Genomic DNA, 13823 nt, shown 5'->3' with positions numbered 1-13823 from the left:
GTTTCACCTCTTGAGTGAGAAACATTCACAATATTTAATCAAAATGACAGAAAAATATCAAATGAATATAGCAGGATAATTCTCTGTCACTGCAGGAACTAAGTCAAAGTTCGCACTTAGGATGTTGTCAGTTCTCTAGTTAAAGGCAGAAACAATGTTTCCAGAGCTTAGCTGTATCCTAAGCGTCTCCTGCTTTATTTGAATTTCTGTAACTAGGAGACGAAGCTAAATCGTAGTTATGAATAGTTCTCAGATTCACTGACGGCAGCCCGAACGTCATATATTAAGACCAGGAGAAATTATTTGGGTGCCCCAACTCTTCAGTAGCGGTTGCAATCATTATTATTCTTTTCTGTCTTATGGGTGTCGCAAACTGAAAAGCTCCTTTGCTGGACACAATTCAACAGCAGCTGTTTGTTGCATCATCATAACCCATACTCAGTCTCTAATAGGGAAAAAGATGACAACTGTATGTTAATTGCTTCGATAACCTATGACCGCACACACTACACAGCCGCCCCCGCATTGTTGTAAGTAAATTATTTACACTGTCTATTGTTCTTTTATCTGAATCTAAATTCTTTGTGGTGCTAAATACCTTTGGTTGAGAATTGTTCTGCAAGGTCTAATCCTAACAGCAGATTTAGTAATAGATCAACAAATTCCTTAGATAACACATGAGAAACTGACCTAAATTGAGGAAGATTGAATCACTTAAGTCGTAACAAGGCATTTGGAGTAGACGACTTTCGTTTGTTGACATCAACGGTAGACACACTATTCCATCAGATATGCAAGATACGAAGTGGACACTAACCAGCATTCGGTACGTGCAGAATGTTGTTAGACCTTTTTGCCATGCTTGCTAGAGGAAGGTGATGTGTTGTTCCAACTGGATAATGCTCACCCACACACAGACCGTGAAACTGCTCTGCAAGACGGACTTGTCTGTAACCGAGTACATGTGTGATACGATGGGGCGAGAAGTGAGTCGTGCGACTCGTCAGCCAACAACTCCTACGGAACTACGTGATCAGGTCGAACAGGTGTGGCGTAACTTTTCACAGGATAGTATTCACCATCTGTACGTTCGACTGGATGCCACTGTCAGCTCCTGCATTTCCGCCCCTGGAGCTACACAACATAGGGTAAGGTGGTACAATTTCGATATAGGTACAATTCCGACCAACATAAGGTTTCGCGCCATATGTCAGTCTCGTAGTGTTGGTAGCACTTGCCTTTGTGTGGCGTTGTAGCGTAGCAGGTGTCTACAGCTCCTCCTGTCTTTTCCAAGAATACACCACTTTGTGCTACGGAGATATAATTTTATTTTTCCTGTTAAGAGGTAAGTGAAGCTACTTAGTCTAACGCGCTTTTATAAATTTCCTAGTTTCCAGGCTCTTGCAAAATTCTATATTAGTGAGGTTAGAAACTCGTTTTCCGTTCGGGCGTATTCTGAGGCACCTACAGAGAGAGCCTCTGTGACATCTGCTGCCATCTCTTGGCACAATTCACTACTATTTACTCGTGATTTCACTCACGGCAATAGAACATTATCGATCCGAAAAACGGTACAATTTCGATACCCTAGTACAATTTCGATCAATGCAGTTCTATAGTTTAGTCCGTCACCATTGGTTACCATAGACATATTATACACAATTATTGCAAATAAAATCTGTATATTTAAACATTTTCCTACGCGATTTTTTAAAGCCACCTCTTATTTTCTAGATGCCACGAAAACGAGGAAAAAAAATCTACATAAATGGAGTCCAGCTGCATTTGATGAGGCAATAAAGAGTGTAATGAGTTGACATTTGAGCCTTCGAACTGCTTCAGAATTATATGACATTCCTTTCAGCACCTTACTTGGTAAAATGCAAATTAAAATGAAAATGCAAGCTGGATTAACTGCAACTAGTCCTATAGTTCTGAAATGGAAATTCCTTTGGTCCAGAGAGCTGTGTTTCTAGAACAGCGAGGATTGGCTCTGTCGTCACTCCAGTTAAGAAAAGCTACATTTCGGTTAACTGAGAAAAATAATTTGAAACATCCATGGAATTTAGAAAGCAAGGTTGCTGGAATCGATTGGTTTAGAGCATTAGTTAAGAGACACACTCACCTTAGCCTGAGAAACCCGAGGGTCTTTTTGCGAGCCAGAGCTGAAGGCTTAAATGAAGCAGAAGTAAGTAAATATTTTCAGAATTTAGAAGAAATCTTAAAGGAATGTGATTTGTTTGATAAACCAGAGTGTATTTATAATATGGATGAATCCGGCTTTCCTCTTAACAACAGACCTACAAAAGTAGTAAGTCGTAAAGGAAAGCGAGAAGTTGATTCACTAACAAACGTGGAACGAGGACAAAATGTGACTGTTGCTGCGTGCATGAATGCAAGTGGTACATATTTACCACCAATGGTAATTTTTAAAGGACTGAGGAAACGCCCTGAATTTCAAGATGGCTTACCTCCTGGTTCCATTACGGAGATGAGTGAATCGGGATACATTAATGAAGAATTGTTCTTGGTCTGGCTTCGACACTTCAAGAAATACAAAACAATGGGTAGCCCTATTACACTTTTTAATACTGACAACCATGGCAGCCATACCAGCTTAGGTGCTATAGTATATTGTCGGGAAAATGGGAGAGAAGTTTTGGGATTGCCTCCGCACAGTACACATGTACTGCAACCATTAGATAGAACTTTCTTCAAGACCCTAAAGGCTCAGTATCACAGAAATGCAACTGACTGGATTCATCGCAATCCCAATGAAAGCATTACAAAACAACGATTCTGTACTATTTTCTGTGATGCCTGAAGCAAAACTGCGTCCGTTGTATGCGCAGTCAAAGGGTTCCAATGTACAGGAATAATGCCCTTTTGCAAAGGCATTGTTCCCGAGGAGAAAACTGCACCTTCGACGTTATTCGAGGCTCCTGATCCTTCAATCTCCACCAGTCAAGCTACTAACAGCATTATGAGAGAAGAACCTTATCTTCAAAAGATGTAGCTAAAGAACACGGCAAATCCGTAATGCCAGGGTCCAGTACCATTTCTCAGCACGATGCTGTCAAGAACATTTTGCCAAGTCCACAGAAAAAAAATTATCGTCTCGGAAGAGGTAAACACTGACATCAGCTAGACTCACTTCAGATGAAACCTGGAAGACCTCATCAGCAAGAGAAAACTTTTTCAACAGGGCACAAGAAAAGCAATGAACAAATGCAACAAAAACAATAAACAGAAATGTACGTCTGTGACTAATGATGAAAGAAGTGTACCAAGCTTCAAATCGCCAGAAAACAACGAGAGTAATTGTGGAATTTGTTTATTGAATTATTATAGTGCAAAATTAGTAGCTAAGGGTGACTGGATTCGCTGCCAAAAATGCAATGTTTGGTACCACAGAGTATGCATTGGTGCCCGAGGTAAAAAGTACTTTTTATGTGAAAGATGCCAGTGATCAAAATTGTACCAGGAAGTGATTACATTTGTACCTAGTGTGGTACATTTTTGATTGATTTTTCTCAATTCTGTAACCTTTTTTAGTGTTTATACCAACATTTGTAACTGTCTAATATTTGTGTTACATATTCATTAAACATCCAAGAACAAGTGTCATGGTTAAAATTATTTCTTTTCTCAATATATTTCCATTTACAATAACATGTGTCCGAAATGATTGCAATTGTACCACTTAGCCTACTAATATGGGTGTTTCATCATGCGTCGGTATTTGGCATCTCAGTACCGCATGTGCTATTGATATATAAGTGTAATAATTTCATGTACATCATATGCACAGTTGCAACAATAAATGTTGAGTGGAATGGAAACATCTAAAACGGTGCACTATTTTTTTCAGCAGCGCATTTTCACTTTTTACAGTCTTGAATAAGGAAAATCCTCTGATTATGGCGCAGAAGTGCTGAAACTATGAAAAAACATTGTCCTGCATAAGAGATGGACTTTATTTCCAATAAGTTTTAGTTCAAGCACGGCAAATACAAAAGATGAAAGTCTAGAAGACGAGGAATCAGTAACTTCACTAAAGTAGTTAAAGTTTATTCCCACCCCCAGTCATTTCTGAAATCAGTACAGCATTTGGATTGAACATGTGCTCTGATATTCATTCGCGAGACTACGTGACTGAGCAGGAACTGTTAGTCAATTCTCCTTTTAGCGGACTTTTTGGGCAACGTGAAAGCAACCACCATCAGCAGAAATAAGGTATTTTTAATCCTTGCAATATTTTACAGTCTGGAAGGTAAGTCACCATTGTCGAGACTACAAGAAATACTTTTCTGGATCAACATCGATGTGACCATTATACACTCTAAGACAAAAACCATGTTTTCGACGGTCGTTGAGGCTCAGTTAGAAGTGGAACTCATCACTGAAGACTACTGTACTCCAATCAATGAGACTCCACAGTGAAGACGTCCCGGACACCAGTGGGATACAAACCTGACTGTTCCCGCAATACGATCCGACGATCAGGAGTGATGGTCTGGGATGCCATTTGTTTTCATAGCAGGACCCTTTTGGTTGTCATCCGCAGCACCCTTACAGCACAACGGTACGTCGACGATATTCTACGTCCCGGTTTGTTGCCCTTCATTGCAAGCCACACTGAGCTTACATTCGAGGAATATATTGCCCGCCCACACACGGCGAGAGTTCCTACTGCTTGTCTTCGTGCTTGCCAAGCCCTTCCTTGGTCAGCAGTGTCGCCGGATCTCTCTCCAATTGGAAACATGGAGAGAATTATGGACATTGCCCTCCAACCATCTCTTGAGTTTGACGATCTAAGGCGGCGATTTGACAGAATTTGGCACGATATCCCCCAGGAGGACATCCAACAACCCCATCAGCGAATGCCAAGTCGAATAACTGGTTCCTTAAGGACCAGAGGTGGAACAACGTGTTATTGACTTGCTCAGTTTGTGAAGCTGTTTCTCTTGAATAAATCATCTACTTTTTTTCAAACTGTAATCATTTATTTGTCTGTTCATGTACGTCTACCGATTCCCGTCCTGTTCTGATAATTCTTTCGTGGTGCATCATATATAACTTACAGTGTATTTCGCGTTTTTTAAGAAGGGACGTGAGGTTAAAGTCTTTATTTTTATTTTTTTTTCACTCTGTAAGATTATACATCCTCCTAGTACGTGATCTGCCTACGATGGAGATCGCATTCTTTTCATTCAAACATTCATGCATGCCCAATTTTCTTCCCCTTGCGCAATGATAGCATCTCCTACTCTTGAATATTTCAATTAAAGAGTTATCAGATTATGTTACGAATGTCACTCGTGGGACAGCGTTCTGTATAAAAAGGGGAATATTTTTCAGAAAATTTTACGGACTTCCCGTATTTCATGTGCCCAGCTCAGTTCAAAGAAAAAGTACAAGGTTTTCCGTTTTTTTTTTCAAAAAAATCCATTTAGTACTTTCAATTAGCCAGTTTTCAAGTACTTACCCGGCCTGATACAAACGCGCTTGTGACTATCGGAGTGACGATCCCAGAGCAGTTGCCCAGAGTCAGGTTGAGACCAGCCGCACTTCCGTAGGCCCGTGGAAACAGATAGATGTGGTTGAGGTAGGAACCCCCGTATATGGCGCAGCGGAACACCATGGTGAAGACGAACAGCGTGATGATGGCCGGTACGTCGCAGTTGATGAGGGTCAGCGCCAGGAAGCAGATCGCAGGCCCGATGCAAGCTGCCAACATTTCAAGCGCATTGTTATTACTCTCCTACTCTTTCAAGATGTGCAGAACGGTCTGTCGTGCTTTGTACAACATATGGTAGGCGAAAACGAACATACTTCAGAGTGACGACCCGGACCATTCAGGATTACAAGAATTTTAAACTGTTAGGGATGGGAAAAGTGCTAATGACACTAAACATAACACATGTTTACTTGCTTTATTTTACAAGTACTTTTTATTTATAACTAAACCTTACAACTTTATAACGTACACTGAGGGAACAAAAGTCATGGAATACCTCCTAATACCGTGTCGGATCTCCTTTAGCCTGTAAAGTGCAGCAACTCAACGTAGCATCGATTCAAAAAGTCGATGGAAGTCCCCTGCAGAAATATTTAGCCATACTGCCTCTGTTGTCGTCCATGAGTGCGAAAGTGTTACCGGTGCAGGACTTTCTGCACGAACTGGCCTCTCGATTACGTCCCATAATTGTGCAATGGGATGAATATTGGGTGATCCGGATGGCCAAACCATTCGCTGGAATTTTCTAGAATGTCGTTCAAACCAATTGCGAAAAACGGTGATATGGCAGATTATCATCCACAAAAATTCCATCGTTGTTTGAGAACTTGAAGTCCATGAATGGTTTCAAATGTTCTCCAAGTAGCCGAACATAACTATTTCTAGTCAGTGATCGGTAAACATAGCCCAGACCATTATGGATCCAACATCAGCTTCCACAGAGCCTTGTTGACAACTTGGGTCCCTGGCTTCTTGGGTGTCTGTGACGCACTTGAATCCTACCACCAGCCTTACCAACTGAAATCTGGACTCATCAGGCGACGGTTTTCGAGTCCTCTAGGGACCCAGGAGAGGTGCTGAAGGCGATGTTGTGCTGTTAGGAAAGGCACTCGCTTCGGTCTGCTACCATAGCCGATTGACGCCAAATTTCGTCGCACTATCCCAACGGATAGGTTCGTCGCACGTCCTACACTGATATCTGATATTGTTTCACACAGTGTTGAATGTCTGTTAGCACTGACAACTCTACGCAAACGCTGCTGCTGTGGATGGTTAAGTGAAGGTCGTCGACCACAGCGTTGTTCACGGTAGGAGTTAATGAGTGAAATTTGGTGCTCTCGGCGCACTTTTGACACTGTGACTCTCATAATCCCCATTTCATAAATAGAATATTCCGTGCGTCTAGCTCCAGTTACCATTCCGCGTTCAAAGTCTAATAATACCCGTCGTCCGGTCATATTCTAGCCGCAAACATTTTGAACCGAAACACCTGAGTACAAATGACAGCTCAGCCAATGCACTGCCCTTTCATACCTTGTGTACGTGATACTACCCGTACCTGTATATGTGTATATACCTATCCCATGACTTTTGTTACCTCCGTGTGTTTTGTTGCTGCTATAGACAAATCTTGTCTTGCTAACTCGAGTTGATGGCTTCTTCAGTGACGTGCACAACGTAATTAGAACCCAAACGAATGGATCTTCCATAGTTTGCACATTTAACCGGAGTACGTGGTTTCGAACCATCGCCACGTCCAATAATCTGGTTAATCACCTTTTTACAGATACAACAATACCACTGTGGCTAATAAAACGGCCCAGAGTATCCTCTATTGAGATGTGGTAGAAGTGGTCGTGAGGGATGCGTCAGTATTATCAACAGCTCAAAAGCCGGTCTTTAGAAACCATATCCAGAGTCTGAGATCTGTAATTAAATAATGCAAAAGACGCGTAGTATCTTCATTGTTTTCGTTTACATTGAAGACACCCGGCGGTTAGACGATAGGTTAACTCCCACCAAGATTTCTTATCAACATCGTTTGATTGCAGATGACAAGCTATCTGTAATAAATAATACACAACTGGTCCTGACAAATCATACTCACCAGGTGCTCAATAAAAATAAATGAATTATTGTTTGAACTAAATATCCACATAACTTTGTAATCATTCAGTAAAATGTTCACATTACAGATTAAATAAAACGGAAACCCACTGATGATGGCACAGAGGTGTTGAAATATGCTTGGCAACTTGGAAAAATCGGTGTTTTGCATAATTGGTGGACCTTACATCCTACAATTAATACGTCCCCTCGTCGCTCTAGCATTTCACGAAAACCGTGTATCGATGAGTGTAAACCGTTCACAAAATAAAAGTGATGTTACGTCTAACATGACTCATCCCGTATATAGACAGTCTACAACTTTTCTTGTAGTATGTGGCAAACAGTATGGCTATCTCCCTTACCATTGTAATGTGCGCTGGTTAAGCAGGAGTGAGGTTTTAGATCGATTCTTTGCGTTAAGAGACGAAATAACATTGTTCATGGCTAATCAAAACCAGCATGTTCCTCAGTTGTAAGAAAAAAAAACTGGATTTGTGACTTAGCTTTCCTTGCTGAATTAACAGTTCACTTCAACGATTTAAATATCTCAGTCCAACGTAAGGGCCTCATCATAACATATACCTACTACAGAATCAAACCATTCAAAACGGCATTGGACCTGTGGACGAATCAATTGCCGGCTGGAACACTGTGCGTTTTCCGAAGTTGTACTGGCGTATCCAGATAGTATCTGGATACTAGTCTATCCAAATAATATGTGTAAATTCTACAGTATCTACGTAAACAGTTTTAGTCAGGGTTTGAAGATGTAGAAACTCTTCCACTACGTTTCAGGACTTAACAACCCGTATCCAGTGGCTGTTAACAACGTTCGTACCTCGTACCAAATGCAACTATTAAATTTAACAGTGAGACGTTTTGTTGAAGGACATATATAACCACAAGGAGGTGGCTGATTTCTGCAAGTTGGTCTCCAAAGCAGATATCCGAGGTTTTATGCACTTGCTGTTCAGATACTGTGTATGTGCGCAGACAGTTCTTTTCTGTTATGAAATTAGCGAAGCCCAAGTCCCGGAGCACCTCCCCAGGTCACAACCTAACATTACCTATTCGATTACAAATATTCCAAACATTATGGTCTAACTTAGGTAAAACAGCTAAGGAAAAATGAAACAGAAAAGTCGGAAAAAGTCCACGTAATATTTCTATATAGCTCTCTACTGTTTATGTTATAACATGTCTGGCCTTCACATCAAACATGTATTTTCTCATAGCGCAGAGCCCAAATGCAATTGTTTACAGTCAGTGATCATTACGTAATTGAAATAGTCAGTATTAAAATTACGATATCCAAAACACCTGTTGTGCCATTAAGACCACATCTGAAACATCCTGTCAGATTAAAACTGTGTGCTCGACCGAGACTCGAACTCGGGACCTTTGCCTTTCGCGGGTAAGTGCTCTACCAACATTTTTTTTGAACATTTTATTAAAAAAAAGAAAAAGATAAAGGGGTACAGTACTTTATTATATTTGATTTGTTGTTCATTTTGTTCTTATGTTTTTATTTATAATTATTTTTTTGTTCTATATTTTTTTTCTCTCGGGGGTGTCCACCGTAGTCAGATGGCGGGATGTCCTGGTTGTCTTCTCGTTCAGCAAGGATGAAACACCCTATAATTACCGTTGATGTCTGTCATCAGTCCTTCATGTACGACATCTCAGTCTCTTCTCACACCCGGTACACCCCAATGGTCTGGAGAGCGCGTAAACAACGGCCCCAAGTAACGCTCAGAGAGCGTACCATACGATGCTTTGCGTCGTAAAATCGTGTAATTACTCGTTAAATAATGCCGGCAATCTAACAACCCTGCATCTCATTAAAAAAGTACGACAATGCATTATCCTTCACCCACACCGTGGCGCTCTGACGAGTAGCAAGGAAGTAAGTGATATCGAGATGGATCAGTTCGGTGGGCTCTAGGGACTGAAGCGTCCGTTGCAGCAACAATGCCGACATGCACCGTGTAGGAGCCAGCAGTCGATAGCCGTACCACTAATGAAACGGTGCATGTCGGTGTCGACAGTGGCGCATCTGGGGCAGAGAGGATCCTCGGCAAGATGTATCATGTGTAGACGTTGTCGGGTGGGGAATATTCCAGTCGTTATCACATACCACAGCGTCCTAACCGTGGTGGGAAGCAAAGGGGAGTGTATGTTATTCCACACCCGCTTCCAGCCACCTGCCGGAAGTCGTCGTTCAACCACATTAGCAGGCAGCGTCCGTTGAAGGTAGCGGTAGAAGTCCTTGGTGCTAGGATCCCGTGTGGTCGGCAAGACATCCAACAAATAACTCATGTCGATCAGATAGGAGCGAATGTGACACACTGCTGGCGTGATATGTCCAACAGGAACCGGTGGACGGAGGGACTGAGGCACCAGTTCCTGAATCAGTGTACAAGGGAGGGTGTCCTTGTCCGAAGTACGTAGGCGATGCGTCGTTCGCAGGAAGAGAGCGCGCGCCCTGTTGTGCACGTTTATCATTCAAATGCGGCCTGCTTGTGTGGGCAACGTTAGCGTCTCGTAACGGTTCTTGAACACCCTACCCTCGCTGACGAAATGACCGAAGGCCGCCTGGAAGTTGGTAGCTACCGTAGAAGCCATCGGGAGAACGTGTGTGTAATGAATAAGTTTCGGAGCGAGGTAGACGTTGACAAAAGGTACCCGCATGATTAGGCAAGTGTTCGAAAGTTATGGAGACGAACTTGTGTGCGGATCACATTAAGTAGTCTGCGATACGTAGCTGCTGCTGTATGCTGCGCGATCCCATGGAAGGTCACTCCCAAACACTTCATCGCCGGGACTTTGGTAATGGGCACTGGCGTACTCAAATGCAGTCCTCTGCGCACATTCATGTAGTGCGACTTTCGCTGGTTGAAACGGCTCCCGGCCACCTCTCCGTATTGCTGAAGCCACGCGATCGCTGTACATATATCTTCTGCTGGTCTCGCCAAGAATACTGCATCGTCCGCATAGGCACAACATTTAAAATGCTCATCGTGGAGGTGAATGCCCTCCAAACGCTGTCCTAGACCATGAATTGCAGGCTCTAGGGCGACGGGGAAGAGAAAGGCTGACAGGGGACATCCTCGTCGCACTGAGCGCTCAATAGTGAACAGTGGCGAGCGGTAGCCATTGACCAGAACTGTGAAAAGGGCGCTGTTGATGAGACGGAGAACCACACCTGCCCATATTGGGGACAGTCCCATCTTCCCTAAGGCAGCCTGCAAGAAATGGTGTGCAACTCAGTCAAATGCATGGTCTAGGTCAACCGCCACGCGGGCGCCTTCTAAGTGGCATACCGACATGAACGCCACCACATCTCTATAAGAGCCTAACGCTGTGTGTATGTTACTGCTACCTCCCAGACATGTTTGGTCGGCATGAATGTCATCTTTGACAATAGCGAGGAGACGAGCACGAAGAATGTGGGCGAACAGCTTGTAATCCGAATTCAATAACGTCAACGACCGGAAGTCTTGCGGTCTGCACCCTCCGTTTGGTTTTGGCACAGGGATGATCATGCCCTCCAAAAAGTCGGGGGCAACGCGGAAGTACGGATCCAGGAGTTCACAGCACATCTGCCGCCAAACTTCCCCCATCAGGTCAGAAACGGTACTATAAAATTCAAGCGGAAGACCATCAGGTCCTGGTGATTTGTTTCTTGCGCCCCGCGAGAGGGCCATGCACATTCCTTCACGCGTGACGGCCTCCAAGAATGTGGCTTCGCCTTGCGCCCTACCCGAAGGTGACAGGTCGTGCAGGACGTCCTCAATGTCATTGTCACGCCGTTGATCTGCTAGATAGACAGTGTGAGGGCATGGGAGACGTCGTTGAGTGTCTCTGCCGTCTGCAGAAATAACTGCCGTGATGACTCGTCTCTGACGGTGTCTCCGTTCTCTGACGATGTGTTCCTCTGGGATGTAATCTTGCCGTCTCGATCGAAGGCGCGTGAAGTCCAATCTGCCAGCCGTGATCTGCAGAACCCATACCTGTGTCCAGTGGACGGCCATTTGGTGCTCTGGCGAAGGTCGTTGCGACGCTAGTTCCGCAAGACAGTGTACTAAAACTCAGAGGTGGATCGGAGTCAAAGCACTCTGTCTCGTCCATACGCCATGCGGGTGCAGCGAAGAGCTGGTTTGGCGCAGTATGTCCACAATTGTGCCGCTGCTCACACATGTGTCAGGTATCAGTGACGGATATACGGCAAGCCTATGCCCAAAGAACGTTAATGTTAAGAGTCCAAGGTTCTCTACTACGGTTCATCTGTTGTCGTGGCAGATGAAGGCCTGATAGTCGGTGAATGCAGTGGGCCACAGCTCAGCACCGCAGTTGCTGCCCGAAGACCTCGCAAGGCATAAATCCTGTCCAACCTGCTGGCCGACTGGCTGGTGAAGTGTGTGTATCCGCGTCGGTCACTGTGGATTAGCGTCCATGTATCATGTGTAGGCGCCCCGGTGGTCCCAGTCGCCTACGGTGGACTGGAGGCCGAGCGGTGACTTCTCCAGTTGTCAGGATGCTAGGAAACGACTGTGGACGCGTCAGAAATGCCAAAGAAACATTATTAATTCATAACACCTTTATTCCTGCCGAGTACAATGTAGCTTGGTGATATCAACGACCTTCCCCGAGTCCTCGCTGACTTGTAGCGATGACACCAGCTCTGGGCCGCACAGTCTTGCTAGCACAGCGCCACGTGCTTTGACGTAGTGATGGAATGTCCTTACTTCGTACTTCGGCCGCGCGTGGCTGGTGGCGCCCGGCTGGCCGGCCGGCTCGGCTGTGGACAGCAAGCCGCTGCGCGTGGGAGGCTCCGGATTGGAGTCCCGGCGCTGTCGACACGAGAGGCATTCTCGTAGTGCGGAATGTACTCTATCCCACCCCGTCTTCTTCCCTGTTCCTCCTGGTGTCTCGTCCGCGGTGGACAGGCGGAACAGGCTGCAGTCCCCTAGCATCATCGGCTCACCCAGTTGTGACGGCGGATGCACAGGGCCTAGGCCCTGCACGATCTCGACGACGGCTCACTGATGTGGTCAGCATTGGCGGCGAATGAGTCTGCCGCGATGTCTGCTAATCTTGAGTTGATGATTGACAGCGGCAGCAGAGAGGACCAGAGCTGGTACTGTCCGCTCACGTCTGCTGCTGGATGGGCCGCCCTTACTGCAACTTCTCCTTAATAAAGATTAACATGTCTATCACCGAGCTGAGCGCTACGCAGCTACCCAGTACATATCTAACTGCAAGTCTAACTGCAAGTGTCTTGTTGCTATCAAAGCTGGCGTATTTAAAGGAAGCACGAGCGACGTCCTGACGTCATGCTCGTTTGTAATGAACGCATTCGTTTCACTTATACTGCTGATTCATCTGTCTTACTCGCCCCTTAGGTGTTCTTGCGACAGAGTTACGTGTTGTTACGGCAGACTTACGCGAAGTTGTGAAATGCAGTACAGCTGACGCTATGCCTCTGTCTTGCACTCTACAAAAGTCTCCATCTAACACAAACCCGCGTGCTAAGCAATTCTCTCTCCCCTGTTGTGTGTAACCAGGCCATTGCCCCTGCGTGACGACACATTCCGATATGTGCAATCCTCTTACCTCTTGGCTAACCTACTGCCTCTGGCTCTCGGCATAGGCAACGAAACTTTGACAATATTCCACATTTCCAGCTCTTTACTATTCCGCGACACTACACATGCAAAGCGAAATCTCTGACGATAGCATGAAGGGCTGGACATGGGACGTGGTGAGGGATCTGATCCTCAGGACGTAAGACGCTGTTAAAGTCCCTGCCCACCACCAGGTGCTCTGTAGCACCTTGAAACAATGCAGCTACCTCAGTGGAGTAATAGATTGTTCACTCTCGACGCTTTGAAGTAGAAGATGTGGCATGCAGATTCAAGGCAGACTGTGGCTATGGTGAGCGCAATGCCTCTCGCTGATGGCAAAAATTGAATATCCGTTGGTTCGATGCCATCGCGAAGTAGTATGGCAGTACCACCACCACCGTCGGAAGTTGGGTTGATATAAGACACGTATCCATAAACATCCAGGCGCAGATCAGGCCTTATCTCTTGAAGAAACACCATATCAATGACTGCTGCCCAAATCATGTAGTTTAACAACTATGTTTTGATCGTGGTCATTTGATAGTACGATGACGTATCCTGCAGTC

General features: G+C 44.7%; 1 protein-coding gene across 1 annotated transcript in view; it reads right to left on the bottom strand.

Annotated features, from left to right (window-relative positions):
- LOC126095591 (sialin-like) overlaps nt 1–13823 on the bottom strand; it is a 64798-nt gene that overhangs the window by 12019 nt on the left and 38956 nt on the right. Inside the window, exon 7 of the mRNA XM_049910364.1 lies at nt 5489–5730. Coding sequence (XP_049766321.1) covers nt 5489–5730 — 242 coding nt within the window. The remainder of the gene's footprint in view (nt 1–5488; nt 5731–13823) is intronic.

The sequence above is a fragment of the Schistocerca cancellata genome, chromosome 8, assembly GCF_023864275.1.
Source record: "Schistocerca cancellata isolate TAMUIC-IGC-003103 chromosome 8, iqSchCanc2.1, whole genome shotgun sequence".
In the NCBI taxonomy this organism is placed as follows: domain Eukaryota; kingdom Metazoa; phylum Arthropoda; class Insecta; order Orthoptera; family Acrididae; genus Schistocerca; species Schistocerca cancellata.
The sequence above is the reverse complement of the archived record's forward strand: the minus strand, read 5'-3'. Positions and strand labels throughout refer to the sequence as shown.